Consider the following 19,505-nt stretch of genomic DNA (forward strand, 5'->3'; position numbering starts at 1 on the left):
GTTTGCAGGATAGAGCCCCGTGTCGGGCTCTATACTGACAGTGCAGAGGCTGCTTGGGATTCTCTGTCTCCCTCCCTCCCTCTCTGCCCCCCCCCCCCACTTGCATGTGTGTGTGTGCTTGCACACACAGTAAGTAAATAAATAAACTTAAAAAAATAAAGTAGACAAGTTCAGGGAAATTGAATATATCCCCAAGGTCACATAGTAACTAGTGGTGGAGCTAGGATTCAAAGGAAAAGGGTTTTCTTAGGTTTATTTTGTTTTGAAGTGTATACATCTTCCTTTCACAGCCTGTTTAAAAAAAGGATGCCAATTATTAGTATCAGGATTGGGGTAGACAGTACTGCATCCTTGGAAATCGACTGCAGTCTACTTTCTCTGGAAAAAGCAGTGCAAGCTAAAGAGGAAAAAAAAAGTCTGTCTTTCCGTGTTTTTTTTTTTTTTTCCCTCTGTGCAGTCGGCTAGGAGTTGGTTCAGCTGGTAGTTTTGCAAGACTTGTTTCACTTTGTTTCTGGCCGAGGCTGAGCCACGTACTTCAAACAAAGGGCAACCAATTACTAACTTCTGGTTGCTAGGTGTGGTCTCCTTTCAAATTCTATAAAATCAGAAGCACTAGGCTTCACTTCTAGTGTGAAACCTTCAGAGGAGAATCTCTCTCCAGTGCTTTGGAAGAAGGTGAAGAAAAAGGGTAAGTCTTAGTTTTCTTTTTAGTTACTTTGACTGTTCTGAAAACTTGTCCCATCGTGATGTTAATTGTTACTGCTTCTCCAGGATTTATGGCTAGCTGCATTTAGTATGTTTTGATAAATCTTTCTGTAAAATCACATTGGGTATTTATATGTCGGAAATCACAAATTGTAATGTTTTCTTTTACATAGTTAAGAGTTTTACAAATATGGGCAGTTTGCTTAATACTGGCTTATTGCACTGTTGGTGAATTACCATAGAAGAAAAAGGGAAGAATGTGTTTTCCTCCTATGAGTTACACATTTCCAAGAGCTGTGTGTGTGTGTGTGTGTGTGTGTGTGTGTGTGTTACATGGAAATCATGATGGAGGGTGGATACTTGTAGGCAACCAGTACAGAACAGAAGTGCTGGAGGGGAGTTTCAGGAAACTGTTTCAAAATGGCAGGACTATTTCCTCTCCTCTCCTCTTTCTTTCTCTTTCTTTCTTTCTTTCTTTCTTTCTTTCTTTCTTTCTTTCTCCTTTCTTTCTTTCTTTCTTTCTTTCTTTCTTTCTTTCTTTCTCTTTCTTTTCTTCCTTTTCTTTCTTTCTTTCTTTCTTTCTTTCTTTCTTTCTTTCTAAGAATTAAATAGATTCAGACCTCCTAGTGATAATTATGCCCTTTGTAATTTACATTGAAATTACGTTATGTTTATTTATGCAGTGTAAATAAGTAAGAGGATCCGCTGATTAATCATTTCATTTAAAGAGGGTGTGGCCACATTCTTATTCCTGGAGTCTCTGTGTCATAGACAGGTTTTTCAAGTGTGGATGTGAAAACTTAAGGGGAAGGAAAGTATTTTCTGGGTGGTGTCAGATAAGTTATTCCTGCAAATGCCAGCTGGGTCCTCTGAAAATTATTTTCCTTAGTAGCAAAAGCACCAAACAAATCCAAGGTAGACTTTTTACTGGTGTTGGATATATTTGCAAAAGTGAGAGAATTCGAATCATCATATATCCAGCTATCGTTTATTACAAGTGCTCCTTTGAGAATTTTTCTTAGTCCATTTTGAATGTTAAATTAAATGCCCTGACATCTAACTTTTAATGCTAGCTTGATTAAGAAGGAAGTGCTCTTTCTTGCCCTGTTTATATTTAAAATTCTGCATGGACTTTGAAAAAATAATATTCCCCTCTGCCCGCAGAAATGTATTTTGATAGCTAGAAGGGAAGGCGCATTGCAAAATGATTCAAATGCGGTAAAGCACTGGTTCCCTAATTCAGAAATGGCCGCCTCCCCAGAAGTTCTGTCAACACCCTGGCCCCCAGGCTCAACCACACAAGGCAGATAGCCAACCTTTGATGGATGTTGACAAAATAGTTAATAATAACATTATGCAGCGTTTCGTGCTTATTAAATGCTTCCTCCACCCAAAGAGCTGCAAAAGTTGAGTTTTGTTTATGATGTTAGTTTGCTGAATCGGTTGTTCTTAATCTTCTCTAAACCCTGGAGCTGTTTTTAAAATCAGAGCTAAGCAGCTAAAACAGTGGACCTTGTATTTTTCAGCGATCAATCCAAAACAGTTTTTGGAGTAGATGAGTTCATCTTTCTTTAAAACAGGATAAATTTTTATCAGAAAGATCAGAACAGATATAATTTATATAATACCTTCCTTAATTATGCTAATTTTCCCCACCTCCATCCACTTGAGATGAAATTTAAGATAGGCACCTCAGAGCTATTATGCATTGTAGACACTATTTATTCCAACACTCGTATTTTTATAAATGAAGACCCCTGGAGAAGCTAAATGTTTTCTTGAGGCCATATAGTCAGTTAAAGGGAATCCAAATAGGGCTCAGAACTCTTCAGTTCTTATTTTATATCCCATAGCTATGAAGAAACGTTTGTGAAATGTATAGATATGTTTCCTAAATAATTAGCACTGATCCACTATTTTATTCATTCAATAATACTTATTAATATACTAAATACCAGAGATTGGAGGTGCATGATGAATAGTAGATTAGCATTGCCCTCATGGAATGCTGCTGGGGCATATAGACGGGTACATAGAAAGTGATAATACAGAATGGTAGGGGCGAGTGTAGGGGGACAGGAGGACATCTTGGAAGAGGCACAGAATTTCACCCAGTTGAGTGTTGAACGCTTGAAAATTTTCTGGAGGATGTGAAGAGGTCTATGCTGAGTCCTTTTAGAAGCAACAGTCTGGCAAGGGAAGCGAATACGGAGGAAGAAACAGCATTCCAAGCAAAGGAAACACCCTATCCAAAGGCCTACAGGCAAAACATTCATGAGAGTACCTTTCATAAAATGGTTCTTCCTGAATGAGTCATGCCTTTGTATAGTCTAATTGGTTCCCTCACACCAGCAGGTAAGGGAAGGTCCCGTGAATATATATATTCAAGGGAAAAACTGAGCACAAGCCAAAGCATTGAAGAATAAACCCCCAAGTGCTAGGGTAAACCTTGCCACAGTCTCCATGGGTTCACTGGTAATGAAGCTGATTCTCGAGTGTGAGCCCTTAAAAATAACATTCCTGTCACTCACTGTCTTTTTGGTTGTAAGTGTAAAACAATTTGCAATACTTTGGAATCAGAAGGCATAGATTTATGTATGACTTGATGTTTGACAGCTTCTGTCTAGAAAACTGCCAGAAAATTACACTGTTTTTCCCAGGTAGAAAATAAGAATGAAGATGCTGTCCTATGCAAGAATTAGTTGCTGCTGGTATCTCTGGATAACTCTGATCATTCTAGATTGTCACCAGGATGCATGAGAGACCATAAAAATCGGCTTCTTCTGTTTACAGATCTTGGAAGTAGCCTTTCATGAGGCCGACTGAGATAGAACTTGCGATTTAAAACAAGAAAGAAACACAAACAAACAAACTTTTGTAATAATTTCAAACCTTCAGAAAAGTTTCAAGAATATCGCACAGAATTACCATTGTACGCAGATCCCACAATTGTTAGTATGTCACATTCGCTTTATCCTCTTCCTCACTCCACCCTCTCTGTGTTTTTTTCTGTAACATTTGAGACAACACTACAGATACAATGGCCCTATGCCTCTAAATTACTTCTGTCTCTCTATATTAAAAAAACAAGGACATAACTGTCGTGCAGTTTTTGAGAAATCAGGAAATTAACTTTGATACAAGCCTTAGTGTTTTCAGATTTTGAGCTGGCCTAATTACTAACGTACCATTTCTGGAATATCTTTATCTTATAGTGCTGTAAGCATGGATCCTGTATTCTGCCTAACATCTTGGGCATACTTTTTATGTGTGTTTACCCTCTGTAATTCCTTGCTGAATGAGATGAAGAGAGCTCTCTTATGACACATAAATATACACAAAAATGCTCATCTCTAGAAAGTTACACATTTATGCACAGATAAATGAGATTGGTAGGCAGTGCATGTTCACAAACAGATCATTCACTAGAAGAACTCTGAAATACTGTTAATTTCCATATAGGTCAACCTATGTATAAATGGCCAATTTCATCTTCAAATTAGATGATGTTAAAGACTGAGATAATCTTGGATAATGTGAATCTTGGATAATCTTGGATAATGCTGGTTTCAGAGTTCATTAGTACCCAGATTATATATATAGAGAGAGAGAGAGAAAGAGAGAGAGAGAGAGAGAGAGAGGCGGGGGGGAGAGAGAAAGAGAGAGAGAGCACCAAGGTATGTTAATAAAATAATACATACCCTACAAACGTTGCAACTAAAAGAAAAAAGAAAAAAGAAAATCTTTTGCAGATTCATAGGGTAATTTATTTTTTTAACTCTACAATTCTATTTTCTAGACCAAATTTTTTCTCTGCATAGTAATAATATCTGATATCTATATAACAAGTAACAGTCTATAAAAGATCCTTGTATGCATTATTTATCTAAAGTAAAGCAAGTGTTACCTTCAAAGTATTGAATATGTTTTATCAAGGTACAAAATGCCGGTTTTCATGCAGAGGGTAGTTACAGAAGAGACAGAATGGTTTAGCAATTCAGTTTGGCCAAAATGTTTTTGCTGTGGTATTTGTAAAGTATGTTGCAACTGTTAAAAATTTCTGCTAATACTTGCAGTTGACATTGAGCACTTAACTACTGGTACATGATAAAATATTTTTCCTTTAGGGCAATTTCTTACATCCTGCCAGTATTCCTGTGTCCTCAAGCTAAGAGCTAGTAGAAATTATTTGGCTGGATTGAGATTCCATTTTCCTCAAATTGCTTTTCTGAGACAGTCTATTCAGACTACTTTTCTTTTCCAGACCGTGCTTTTAGACCATCCAAATTATTTCATTTTTTAAAATTATTTTTTAAAAACATTTTTTATTTTTAAGAGAGAGAGACAGAGTGAGAGCGGGGGAGGGGCAAAGAGAGAGAGGGAGACACGGACTCCGAAGCAGGCTCTAGGGTCTGAGCTGTCAGCACAGAGCTCGACACGGGGCCCAAACCCGCGAACCATGAGATCATGACCTGAGCCGAAGTCAAAGGCTTAAACAACTGAGCCACCCAGGTGCCCCAAGACCATCCAAATTATTTCAGATTATAAGATCTAGGAACTCAGAAGATATGTTACAAAGGTGTCTCCTCTATAAACTCTGTTGTGTCAAATAAATTATTCAGCCCCCTTATTTGTGTTGTTTGGTGTTATGTGAAGAAATCAATGCATTATGTGAGCATTTTTTGAGAAGTGAAAAAAAATGAAGCACAGTGAAGTTTGCATAAAATTTGTGTTGAAGTTCTGGGGTTCATTTTTAAAATTATATTTGACAATGTCCATAGTCTCTGGTCTATTTTGAGGGTTTTTTTTCCAATTGAAAAGAGTGGAAATACTGGAATACATATTTCACTGATGGAAAAGTACTGTGCTAAGTGACCAATCATATCACTCATTTTGAGGATTCTACTTTACGAAGGGCATGGCTGAGATTATAAAAATGGAAATTTCAAATACCTGAAACCTTGCCAGAAATTACTAGAAGTTCTGGATGTGCCAATGACATAATTGGAAAATGAATCTGCTTGTGCCAACAGCAATGGCCTCAGATTATGACTGTAACAGGAAGTAAAACCTTGTGCAAAATTGTACATCATGACTTTACCTCAGGAAATAACTTTATATCTATCAGTTGCTGGAGGGGGAAGAGGTTATTTTAAACGGATGCACAAAATATTGGTTCTTCTCACTGATGACAGAACAGTAATGTGAACAATCCCCATGATAATTAAGTGGAGATAGTTTCTGCTTTGGATATGGTTTCTCTCATGTATTTAATCTCATTACTTGAAACTGAGGTTATTTTTTAGCAGGTATGGATGAAAGATTTCGTCTGAACATGCTGTTAAGGAGTCAGGTTATGGGTTTTACTTCTCATGATTCATTTAGCTTCTGATGAAGAATTTCAAACTACTGAGATTTCCCTTCCAAACTCCTTCAGATGTATTCATGGGCATAGTCTTCAGAGGGATAAACAAAGCAATATGGAGAGATATGTCAACGTTGCTCACGAACGAGCCCCTCGAAACACATCCCCAGCCCGAAAGGATCACTGAGAGCTTCTTTTGTGGACAAAACAGGGAACACACGAGTTTTTCAACATGCTTCAGGTTTTAAAGATATACGTGGTTGAGTAAATAAAAATACTGCAGAACCATGGTAGCAATTAACAAAATTTCAAGACAGAGTTTGTGGAAAGGGGACATCTATGTTGCAGTATCACCCTGATGCTTCCTATGAGAACAAAGAACCTCTTATAAAATCTGGGTTTTTTGTGTGTTGGATGGAAAACCATGAAGGACTAATATTTAGGACAGCTCAGCTAGGAAGAAATGTGAGGGTAGCAATTGCTTCAAATGCTGAAATAATTTTATACCAAGGAATGGAAAAGGAAACAATTATTTGAGGGGGAAATGCCACCTGACTATCTCTTTATCAAGCTCCTTTAGTGTTTTGAGCCTGAATCCACTCAGGCAGATTGTCACAGATTGTTTTACCTTATAAATGTAAATAGAACATTATGCTTTTTCTCCAGCCATTACTTTTCTTTAGGCCCTCACCAATCCTACCCAGATTCTCTAAAGGCCTATTAAATGGTCTCCAATCTTTCATCTTGCCCGTCTCTTAGCCATTCTCTATGATCTAGGATGAGTGATCTTTCTGAAATATAAATGGAATCGTACTGCTCTTTCTAGAAATCCATTCATCTTTTCCCAAAGCGTTGGAGATAATTTAAACCTCTTTGGATTGGGCTTCTGCCAACATTTCTTGCTTTAGTAGCGTCCCAAATATGACAGCCTTCTCTCTGTTGTGTTCTCTTTAACTTTTCTGTCAGGTTAACCTTGACGCATTCCAAGAGAGGCTTAGATCAGCCAGCATTTAGCTTTTGTGTTTTCCCACAGGAAGCATGCACTAGCTTGAAGCTCTCTGAGGAAAGCATGATGTTTGAATATTTTCTGGACCTTCAGTGCTTGGCATATGGTAGATGGTCTATAAATTTAGAGCAATGAACTAAATCACCAACCCCACTTGTAGAATCATCTGGCCCCTAAAGGTTAGGACTGAATATGCCAAGAAAGAACCAAGTTTCTGAATGGTGGGTGAGGCTCGGTGTTTCTGTTCAAGGGTCAGACTCTCCTTTTAAAGAGCTTACATCTAGCATTTTATTATGCTCCTAAATGTAATCCTTAAGTAAGGTCAAGACTACTCTATGTCTTATTTATGCAAGAGAGTAGAATGGCATATATGTGCTGTAAGTTTTTGTTTGGTAAAAGCATCTACCTGTTTTCTTTCCAGATACTTCTTTGAAAATGGCAATGGTATCAGAATTCCTCAAACAGGCCTGGTTTATTGAAAATGAAGAGCAGGAATACGTTGTAAGTCAAGTGACAATAAAATAACTTAGTTAAGATTAGAAGAGAAGCTAGTATGAAGGAGTGGACGTTATTCTATGTCTGTCTCATCCACAGAAAACTGTGAAAAGCTCCAAAGGCGGTCCTGGGTCAGCAGTGAGCCCCTATCCTAGCTTCAACCCATCCTCGGATGTTGCCGCCTTGCATAAAGCGATAACAGTCAAAGGTAATCATGTCTCCCCATAACCGCCCCTCCTGGACATTTCAGAATGGCCACTAGAATGGCTATTGAAAACCAGCCATGCGCAGTGGGAAAGGTCTGTTTCATTTTGAAGATTAAAAAAAAAAAAAAAAAAAAGATTTCTTCGTCAAAAGAACTTAGGAATTTTCAGCACTTGGGAAATTTGGGTCAAATCAGTAGAATCTCTGTTGCTACGACTGATATTTTTACCAGCTCATTTCCAGCAGAAACTCAATGCTGGAATCAACACCTCTCCTCACATCTAGGGTTTAAATCAGGACCAAGCACTGCAGCTGTGAGGGTCGGGAACAGTTTCTCTTTCTTTCTCCTTCAGATGGAGGAAGTGACATCTGAAACGCTTCCCTTTAATGCTGCCTTTATATCTTAGGCTGGTATAATTTCCATTTCTTAGTTTTCTAGAACTTCATTTGGGCCATCTTGGTAATTAATTATTTTATGTCAGTTATTGATGATGAAGAAAATTGATTTTAAAAGCCTAGTGGTCTTTTATTTCCAGGTGTGGATGAAGCAACCATCATTGACATTCTGACTAAGAGAAACAATGCGCAACGTCAGCAGATCAAAGCAGCGTATCTCCAGGAGAAAGGAAAGGTAGGTCGAGTGGTACATTTAGATATTTAATTTCAGTTACGTTTATGTATAAACATGGATTTTGAAGCACAATTCACCTATTCTTTTTTCAGTCTCCAACACTATTTTCCCCTTACAACTAAGACGAGGATGACAGTATTTCCTTGCTTGATTGCAGTGTAATCAATTCTAGCAAATTTTCTGGTTTCAGACATGAGTCGTCTTGGTGCTTTGCAGATGACTTTTATATTGAAGACCAGTCTTTAATTTGAATATAACGAATATCGAGAGTACTCTTGGCAGTAAAGCATATGTTCTGATTGATATGTGTGTTATGTTAAATTTTAAATTGAGTGATTAAATGTCTGAATGTAAAGTTTATACATATAATTCTACTTTAAAAGTAAGCTTTGTATTCTCTATACCAATAATGGGTAATATTTTTAAGGAGTCCAGTTAGAAAATGATATAATACCAGTGCTTGATTGTAATGCTTATTTGAGCAGTGAAAACCTCAAAGGCTGGAAAATTATTAGTACATTATTTTTGAAGTATTCTTACTACTGTTTCTGTTAAAATACAAACTCCTATATTTGAACCTTGTGATTTTCTTCCTGTGTAAAACATCAAGAGAATACTTAAAGAAGTCCTTTATGAGTTCTCAGTGTAGGACACCTGGGTGGCTCAGTCAGTTGAGCATCTGACTCTTGATTTCGGCTCAGGTCATGATCTCACTATCGTGAGACTGAGTCCTGCATGGGGCTCCATGCTGAGTGTGTAGCCTGCTTGAAATTCTCTCTCTCTCCCTCTCTCTCTCTCTTTGTCTCCCTGTGCCCCTCCCCTGATTGCACTGTCTCTAAAAGAAAAAGAAAGTTATCAATGAATTCAGCGAATTTCATTGTAATCACTCTAGACCTAAAAAATGAAGGTAACATTCTAAATGTCATATTTTGTACCTGAATGAAAGGAGCTCTAAAAGGTGGCTGGATTTAGCAATCGGCAGTAAGATTACCTAACAGTCAGGTAACCCCACAATGTGGTATTACCCAGCATCAGCATTTACTTATTAGAGGCCCTGATTCTAATCTCTTGGTTATAGCCCCTGGATGAAGCTCTGAAGAAAGCCCTTTCTGGTCACCTCGAGGAAGTTGTTTTGGCTCTGTTAAAGACTCCAGCCCAGTTTGATGCTGAAGAGCTTCGTGCTGCCATGAAGGTAAATGGCCTTATTTAACCAAAACTCCTTTCAAGAGATTGTATAGACCAAGTCCACTTACATGTCTTCTTATATCCTCAGCATCCAGTACAGGGCATGCCCATCAGTGAGAATAAAATGAATGAATGAGTAAATAAATAAATGAATGAATGTTGGACTTAGCAGCTGTATTACGTCCAGTCTTTTCATGATGTCACTGCAATGAATCATATGCCTCACTTTTCACATCTTTGTCCAAAACACTGGCTTTAAATCCATTTTGTTTTTAGAGCAGCATAATAGCGTTTGTTGTAATCGTTAAATATTGTGGATATTTACTACATACCGTGGGAAAGTTACTAACTGTCAGATTCAAACGAATTTTGGGACACAAAAGCTAGCAGATGCTCTTGAATAAGATTTTCCTCCATTTCTTCTTTAATCCAGGGCCTTGGGACTGATGAAGATACTCTGGATGAGATTTTGGTATCAAGAACTAACAAAGAAATCAGAGAGATTAACAGAGTCTATAGAGAAGGTATGTTTTAATGCCCAACAGTCCAAATCGCCTCTCGGAAACTAAATGTGGTATGTGTTTCTCAAAGCTGAATGTGGATATTAATAATGGGGCTTTGGAAATTCTACATATTATAATTTTTCTCCATTGTTCGGCATGTGTCAATGCATGCACACGTTGTTACCAGACAGCACTCGAGTTGCCAGGGTGCTGATGAGGGAGACAGCATCCCACCCCTCATCAACGTTGCACTTTAATAGAAAATGTCCTTCTAGCACAAATGGCCACATGTTACTGTAATGGAAAACTCAATTCATTAGCGCTGAATTTAAAGAATTTCCTAAAAACATTTCTATTTTTCTGAGATTTATGTCCAAAAAATGTCCCATTGTTTTTTATTTTGAAAAGATAACAAGAACAGAAATTTCCAAACAAAATATTCTGCATTTGCCCTTGAAAATGTAGAGTCCAGGGACGCCTGGGTGGCTCAGTCGGTTGAGCGTCCGACTTCGGCTCAGGTTATGACCTCACAGCTTGTGGGTTCGAGCCCCACGTGGGGCTCTGTGCTGACAGCTCGGAGCCTGGAGCCTGTTTCAGATTCTGTGCTCCCTCTCTCTCTGCCCCAACGCACTCGCATTCTGTCTCTGTCTCTCTCAAAAATAAAATCAACATTAAAAAAATTAAAAAAAAAAAAAAGAAAATGTAGAGTCTAGTACTTACAATCCTCTGATGGAAACTTTACCTTTACCATTATGAACTTTAGTCATTATGAACATAAATGAGTCACTTACTCTTTATGTATTTTTGTAACTTACTCTTTATCTCTATTTATAACCATGGGGACGAATGACCAGCCATGGATCATTTTATCTATTCAGTGACACATCTCATTTAAAAGATACACTCAACACTGTAAACAGGGTCGCTATCACCGGGTCCTGGTCAGTGTTGGGAATTTTATTAATTTCTATTTCTAGTTTCCCAAGCCTTCAACGTTTGTTTTCCCATCCTAATATGCGGCACCATACAGGATCTTTCTGCTTGGTTTTCATACCAAGCACAGGGAATACAATAGCCCTTGCACATGGCAATTTAATAAAGGTATCACAATAAGGAAGGTTTTAACCTCATTTTCTGCGATTCTTATCTCATTATCAGTATATTTCTTAGATCCATTTATCAGTAATGATAATCAAGAAAGGCATTATTATCAGTTCGTTTTTGCTTGATAAAACATAGTTTACAAAGGTATATGTCCATATTTCTCTATTATATACCAAATATAGTGTAATGATGGCTTATTTAACTTCCCTGTCCTCTACTCAATTATAAATTCAGTTAATTTTTGTGTACTAGAGCATTATTTTTGCCTAGTTAATTAAGGGATTTTCTACAACATTTTAAATCTATATCTATATCTATAATCAATCTATCTGTATATATATTTACACATGTATGCAAAACTGTATCACATATAAGATATTTATAACATTTTAAAGTAAATACATAATCTGTGTTCAAGGAAGTACCTCTAGCTTATGGTTTTAAATACATATTCTAATTCATCCCATTGCTTAAATTTTGGCATATTTTGTTTCAAAATTGATTTTTAATCATGTGTACCTATGCAATTTATTCTTGCTAGCAAAAGTTTTATGACCGTAGGGTTTCATCCACTGTATTATCTAAATTGCTTTCATTGCCCTATGGAAATAGCTTTGATGATCTAAGATTTTACTTGCTCTGATTACTCTGTTTTTACTTAAAAAATGATAATATTTGAGATACGTTCCATAAGTCATTGAACATTTGACACTGCAAATTGTAAGCCAGCACAGAGACGTCAGATATTACTACCACCATTATTTGTCACTAGTTTACTGCAAAATATACTTTTCTTATTTCTCAGAACTGAAGAGAGATCTGGCTAAAGATATCACCTCAGACACATCTGGAGATTATCGGAATGCTTTGCTTTCTCTCGCTAAGGTATACTTCAACTAGTTCAGAAAATACCTCCTCCTTTATGAGGAGTCAAGTCTTAGATTTCCTCTCTCTCTCTCGAAATAAGCAATTGACTCTCTATTTCTCAAAAAGTGTTATGTACCTGATGTTAAGAGAATTAAGTAAATCATGAGATTACATGCTAGAAAACAACTTACCAGAGGGCACCCGGGGGGCTCAGTTGGTTGGGTGGCTGGCTTCAGCTCAGGTCATGGTCTCGCGGTCGGTGTGAGTTCGAGCCCCACATCGGGCTCTGTGCTGACAGCTTGGAGCCTAGAGCTTGCTTCCCATTCTGTGTCTCCCTCACTCTCTGCCCCTCCCCTGCTTGCTCTCTCTCTCTCTCTCTCAAAAATAATAAACACTTAAAAAAGTTAAAAAAGAAATAAAATAAAACAACTTACCAGAGAATGGGGATTTTTTTCAGGGTGACCGATCTGAGGATTTTGGCTTGAATGACGACTTGGCTGATACGGACGCCAGGGTAAGCAAGTGCTCACAAATACTTCTGGAGTCGACCTTCCTATGTCAGATAGGTCTTGCGTTAGGTGGGGTTACCACATGAGGCCTCTACGTGAAAGCAAACTTGAGATCCTTCTAGAGGCCAGTCACCCCTAATGTTCATTCCCTGAGTGATGCACACCCATTTGCACTTGAACAGAGTGAAACACGTGATTTTTATGTTCTTAATAGATTTCATTTCTCACAAAGTGGGAGGGGATTGAAAGAAATTGATTTGTCATTCTTAAGAATTTTTTTGTTGAGAAAACCCTGAATTTTTTCTTATCATGTCTAAGAAAGGGAAAAATAATTTTTAAGTGGAAAGGGTAAGCACATTGAACCGTCTTTTAACAGTGAAGAGTGCAATGAGTTCATACATATAGATGTATGTTTATGTTGTAAAACCATTATAGTAATGATTATAGTTATAAAAATTATAACATTTATATACGTTCAAGTATATTGACATATATAATTTCAGTGAGATTGCTGGTTATTTATACACCAATCCATTGGCAACATTAGAGAAACTGTGCCATTTTAGGGCCTGGAATTTCTGTTAAATACAAAAAAAAAAAAAAGACAACTATTATTTGCATATGCTTTCCCTATGGGATAATATTATGTCTGTAAATTCATTACAGTGAGTTAATAGGATAGAAACTTATATGTCCATACTCACTCCCTTCACAATACTGGTACATAATCTTGCACATAAAAGGCACTCATTAACTTTTGGTTGAATAAATACATACATACCAGATGTTTGTTTGAAAAGTCCAAAATAACTTACATCTACCAGAAGTTCGACCATTTTAATAGAAATCATGCAAGTGTATCAAAGAACAAAAGTTAGCATTTGAATAACTGCCTATAATAAAAAATGATTCTTATTTGCTTGTGACATTTCTGAATTTGCTTTCCATTTTAAGACTATCAGGGCTCTTGGATGTATATTTATGGCAGCTACCTGGATTAATAGCGGCCCAGGAGGATGATGGCAATTAACATTTGAAAGTTAACAGAGAGTGCTTGTGACTGTACGACAAAGATTATCTTTTCCAGTTACAAAAGAGGAAAATCTGTACTTTACTAAGGTTAAATTGTTTATCTAAGATTACAGGGCAACTAAGTTCCAGAGTCAGAATTTGAATCCAGAAATCTTAATATCAAAATTCAAGTCTAGGTTATGTTTGAATTATTGATTTATTAGTACCATTTGCTGGTAGTTACTCTGAACGATCAAGAGTAAAAAAAAAACACCCTGTGTTTAGACAGTCCCTTGGAGTTGTCTTGATATAGAGCATAACCTGAAAGCAATTTAATTCAGCAAATACTTATTCTGCAAACACATCTTCAGTCTCTACTGTTTGCAAGGCACAAACATACCGTGGAAGATACTTGACCAAATACGGTCCCTATCTTTATGGAACTTGCACTCTTAGCGTTGCTTACTGTGATTGAATTGGACACAAAGCAGCTGCCTAGAAAATCTTTGAAGAGATCTAACATTCTTGTGCGGGTATCAAGTCGGCAGATAGTCAAATGTTTATGTTTGTGTTTCTTGATAGGCTTTATATGAAGCAGGAGAAAGGAGAAAAGGGACAGATGTGAATGTGTTCATTACCATTCTCACCACCAGAGCATATCCCCATCTTCGCCAAGGTAAATGGGGAAAAAAAAGGTTCCTGAAAATTACTTATGGAAGATTCAGGGTTTTTTGAGGACAAATAAAAGAATGGAAAGATAGAAGCCTTAATTAGTGTCCTTCCCATCCCAAGTGGATGTGGTGCTCCTGACCCCTTATTGCCATTTGTACATTTGCCCAAAGTTGAACGGCCACCATTTTATAGTACTTGAAACACACTTTGTGATTTTGGCAGGTAGAACATTATTTCATTATCTTAACTATTTCTACTCTCTCAAAGTATTTGGAATGGGTGTGACAAAATACACACATACGATAAGTGAAATTACAATGAAGAAAAACATTAAAAACTCAGGACTAAGTGAAGAAAAGGGCACAGCGGTCCCCCCCTGCCCCCCCCCGCCACCACAAAGCAACAAGAGTTGGCCTTTGAGCACAAGATTTGACTCTGCACCTTTTCGCAGCCAATGCAAAGGGGAAGTCCTAATGATGATCGAAAGTTCATTATCTTATAATAGCACACTGATTTCTAATGATAAAAATAAGAGACATTTAGTACACAGATCTCTATAGAAGGGGAGATCCATTTGGTATGGCACTTGGCTCTGATGTAGTAAGTATCACGGTTGTCAATCACACGCCAGCTCTAATAAATGTCAACACTTGCAAAGCTTTCCCAAAAATATACAGGAGCACCAAAATAGCCATGAGAGTTACGTTCCTAGGAGAAGATGAAGTATCCAAAATATGCTCAGTTGAATAATTCGCTTTAAAATATGTGTTTTGAAATTCAGTCAAGGAATGCTTTGAGTCGCCCTGCTTTTGCTAGTTTCCCCAAAATAGGATGCCTTGTACATCTCTTAGTTTAAACTTCATATTCAGTGTTTCAGAAGTACGCCAAGTACAGTAAGCACGACATGAACAAAGTTCTGGACCTGGAAATGAAAGGGGACATCGAGAAATGCCTCACAGCTATTGGTATGTGGTCCTGCAGCGGGGAGGGTTTTCTAACCTGAAATGGTCAATGCTGTCCCATAATTTAAAAAAAAAAATAGCTGATATAATAAACTTATATTTCATATAGAGGCAACATGTAAGATAATGGCAATGAATGTTTAGCTAAAGGCATATAATGGCCTTAATAATAAAAGATATTATTCCTTTTATCAAAAAGATGGGCAGGCGGGAAATAACTTTCTGAGCATTTAGTGATGCACCAGGCAGGGCATACCTCTGAGGAAAGTCAGAGTGGTCAGTCATTAAGAGCATGAGATTGGGTTTAGATAAATGCAGATTCAAATCCTGGTCTGCCACTTGCTGATTGACTCATCTTAGTCATAGCCAGAGGGATTAATTCTGTGGGTCTGCAGAGACTTCTGAAAAGGCCTTCAGAAGAAAAAGGCTTTAAAGGTCTCCTGTGCTATCCTGATTACCTGGGAACGTATGTTCTAAAGCAGTGCTTCTCAAACCTTGACGCACTCATGAATCCCCCCGAAAATCTTGTTGAGTGCAGATTCTGATTCAGTAGGTCTGTAGTGGGGCCCTGGGATTCTGCATTTCTAACAAGCTCCCAGGTGATGCCAATACCTTTGGTCTACAGATTCCACGTTGAGTAGCAAGGTAGAGAATATCACTCATGGACGCATGTGTTAGTGTTTTATCAGGCAGTTGCCTTATGTTGAAAGCAAGCCCCATTTCACTTGAAAAAAATTCTTTTTATGACATGAGAAAAGTATTGACCGTGTGCCCACATGGCCTTTAACACCTACTGGTTTCCGCATTTCCAAGAAGAGTATACTCCGGATAGCATGAACTGGAGTTGGTACTGGATGGATTTAAGATACAGGAGGAGATAGGCGACATTTTTGGGGGGAAAGATTACTCAGAACGCCATCAAGGGAACGGTTTCTTATAGGCCAAATATCCGTTATGAGGTGGGGGGATGAGGAACAGAAGTCTAGAATAGAATCTTGCTGGTGAAACTGTATTCCTTATGTTTCCTTCATACGTGTCTTTCTTGTCATGTGGTAAATATGTCAACTTAAGTGTGCCTGTCTTGCAGTGAAGTGTGCCACAAGCAAACCGATGTTCTTTGCTGAGAAGCTTCATCATGCCATGAAGGTAACGTTGTGTGTATGTGCTTTGCTTAGGGGTAAAATTATTGTTTGTGGGGAGAACAACAGAAAACTTCATATCGTCTGCAAGCCATGCTTATTTTAATAGCTCCCTCCTAAAAAGAATCATTGTTCCATCTAGTGCAAAAGGCAATACCCTTACTTATTAGCATAAAATTCGGTCAGATTTGTTGTATTTTTTTACGGGTGAGGTAGTAAGGTGAGCTTGTCGGTAATTGGTGGCTTACTCGTGATTTGTACAAAACCTGAGTCAGCGGAGAAAGGTTACTTTTTCTTTTAAGATGTGATTTTAGTAACCTACTTCCGCTGAGGTTGTGGGTTTTACGATTTCCTCCTTTCTATGTTTCACTTTCCTTTTTGTTTATATTGTTATTCTGGCATCCATGCCCTGGATTCATATTTCATTCTAAGATTTTAAAACGTCATTTTAAAGTGACACAAGTGGAAGGTGTTATTAAGATACATTTGCAATAAATACCACTTCAGCCACTTCACTTGAACTTCATTCTCTAGCATGCATCGTCTTGTACAGGATGCCACCTGTATACATGTATTGTGAAAAGTCGTCCTTCTTTTTTCCTTTGCAACTCCAAAATAGAGAAGTCCCCAGAGAGAGAGAGAGAGAGAGAGAGAGAGATCTAACTATTCAATTCATAGGAAAGAGTCCCTCTGAAATGATACACATTGTCCACTGTGTGGTTCGCAATACAGTCTCAGACCTCGTGCCTGCTGCCACCTAAGGGGATGGTTATCTAGCTGGGTGAGGATGAACGCCTAGCACTGAATAAGAGCAGGAGAAATCAGTGTAGACTTGCCGTCTGATAAACTAAGACCTGATATTTGAATAGGGATTAGCCAGAGGACAGTGGTGGTGGAAGGAATGGAGGGATGAAGCAAGGTTGGTCCAGGAGGAGGACTCCGGATGACACTTTGAAGATGATAAATACAATGAGCGTGAGAGTACATAGTGGAAGAAGAGGTTGTGGGACTAGGCAGACATTGTGAACCCAGACAAAATGTTTGGTTTTCATCCTAAACGCAACCCCAAGACCACTGAGGGTTTTAAATAGATGAATTCTACCATCAGATTAGCAAATTAGAAGGTTCGTGTTATTTGTAATTTTTGGAGCGTTTGGACAAAAGAAAGACTGATGATGGAGGACCAATCAAGCGGTGGTAAAAGCTTACACCTGCTGATGCAACAGTTGGATCCCTGTCATTTTATTTCTTACCTGTGTCAAGTGCATGGGTGTGTGTGTGTGTGTGTGTGTGTGTTTGGATGTGTGTTTTAGTGAGTGAACAAAAGAGCTTCACGTTCAAACCCATATCCTGCTTTACTAAGAGTATGCTCTGACTATGACATTTACCATCATTTGTTTTAAACAGGGTGCTGGGACTCGTCATAAGGCACTGATCAGAATTATGGTCTCCCGTTCTGAAATCGACATGAATGATATCAAAGCATGCTATCAGAAGTTGTATGGTGTCTCCCTCTGCCAAGCCATCCTGGTATGTTGTGGTTTTCATAATGCTCCCTGCCCACCCCCGCAAACGGCAGTCCTTTTTGCAACTTCTTCAAAGAGAAAAGCTGACTTACATATTTGTAGATTGTATGCGTAAGATTAATTTGTTATTTTAGGATATGTAATTTATTGAACTTTCCCTGGACTTGTGAATTCTATACTGAAAAACCACACACAATTTCCAGCAGTCATGGAAACATTTAGTTTCGCATGTATAAATTTAGCAAACAAAACATTTTAGTAGAGAGATATAATGATGTATTTTGCAATGACTATTGATTAGAGATTAGAAACTTACTATTGTAAGTTTTTCCTTAATTTTGTTAATATAAAATGTATAACATGCAAGTTTAAATTTTCATTATAATGTTAAAAGTAAAAAAGAAACACAAGTCAAAGGTTTTAAACTTCTTGAAAGATTGAAAGATAGTTGACAGTTTAAAGTTAAGTTGTCACTTACACTGGATAACTAAATCTACCAAGAAAAAGTGAGAAAATCACAGGTTTATCACTTTCTCTCTGGTGAGTGAGTCACATAGTCCTTCTTTACTGTGATACGAAATTATATTGTGTTAAGTTACCCAGTTCTGTGTGGTATTTCATTCTTGGGAAATAATGGCTCTAATATATAACATAGTCAATATATCTGAATCTTGAAAGCTATTGCTTTTTATACAATAATTGATTAACAAATATCAGTTATCTGCTATATTAATTATATGACTTAAGTAAATGATATTTTTATCAAAGATCCTAGAGTTCACATACTATGATATACGTTCTATAACTGTTAATCTACAAATATGTAATTCTTCTATGATTAAAAATATTTTACATTGATTGTGGTTTCAGGTAGCATTAAGTATACTCTATTTCTTCATCAACAGGATGAAACCAAGGGAGATTATGAAAAAATCCTGGTGGCTCTCTGCGGAGACTAACATTCCTTTGATGACCACAAGCTTCTTGATCAGAAGACTTTTTCATCATATCTTTTCATTCCATATCATGCACTTAAATAGTAAAGTTTTCTCAGCAGGATTATAGTCTAGCTAAATGCTTTTTGAAAAATATGGCCTATAAACCATTTTTATATCACAACTCCATATGATAGAGAGTAGCTTTTTTAAACTCTATTTATCCCAAACTATAAAACCTCATAAACAGGTTGTTCTAGTAACATTACCTGAGAAAGATGTTTGTGCAGCAGAAAATAAAATGATTCTGCAAGACAGCTGTGTGTCATTGGTTCTTCTATTCTGATTCTGTGTGTGTGTGTGTGTGTGTGTGTGTGTGTGTGTGTGTGTGTGTAATGCAGTGGTTTTATTTGGTACCAAGGGAAAGGAGCTTGAATCCTAAATTATAATCATTTAATGAAATAGATTTTGCATATCAAACTTAAGAAAATAGTCAGAGTTGGAAAATGGACTCCTTGCATTTTATCATCTGGGTACAGAAAATGGAGAGCATGTCTGTATAATAATGGATTTATTGCATCGGTATTGTAACAATTGAACATTCAGCTGTGTTTCACGAACCAGTGTGAAGATGAACCAGGAGCAGCAATTAAAATGTGTCTCTCTATTAAAATGCACATTGCATG

The 19,505-nt window shown here is 37.5% G+C and overlaps 1 protein-coding gene across 1 annotated transcript; it reads left to right on the forward strand.

Annotated features, from left to right (window-relative positions):
- The first annotated feature begins 496 nt into the window (after positions 1-496).
- Positions 497-19,136, forward strand: ANXA1 (annexin A1). Its single transcript, XM_025931642.2, has 13 exons — positions 497-688; positions 7,498-7,577; positions 7,671-7,779; positions 8,312-8,406; positions 9,485-9,598; positions 10,025-10,115; positions 12,004-12,083; positions 12,523-12,579; positions 14,168-14,261; positions 15,127-15,222; positions 16,307-16,365; positions 17,766-17,888; positions 18,790-19,136. Exons 2-13 carry the CDS (start codon positions 7,512-7,514, stop codon positions 18,841-18,843), a joined length of 1,038 nt encoding a protein of 345 aa, XP_025787427.1. The 5' UTR covers positions 497-688; positions 7,498-7,511; the 3' UTR covers positions 18,844-19,136.
- The last annotated feature ends 369 nt before the right edge of the window (positions 19,137-19,505 follow it).

Source organism: Puma concolor, chromosome D4 (genome assembly GCF_028749965.1).
Source record: "Puma concolor isolate L17-30 chromosome D4, mPumCon1.1.hap2, whole genome shotgun sequence".
Taxonomy (NCBI): domain Eukaryota; kingdom Metazoa; phylum Chordata; class Mammalia; order Carnivora; family Felidae; genus Puma; species Puma concolor.

Excerpts from the sequence above, each read along its gene's own strand:
- ANXA1 (XM_025931642.2), top strand. The coding sequence starts at position 7,512 with ATGGCAATGGTATCAGAATTCCTCAAACAGGCCTGGTTTATTGAAAAT. Across the intron at positions 12,084-12,522 it reads CTTTGCTTTCTCTCGCTAAG|GGTGACCGATCTGAGGATTT; the intron begins GTATACTTCAAC and ends GATTTTTTTCAG. Across the intron at positions 17,889-18,789 it reads CCCTCTGCCAAGCCATCCTG|GATGAAACCAAGGGAGATTA; the intron begins GTATGTTGTGGT and ends CTTCATCAACAG.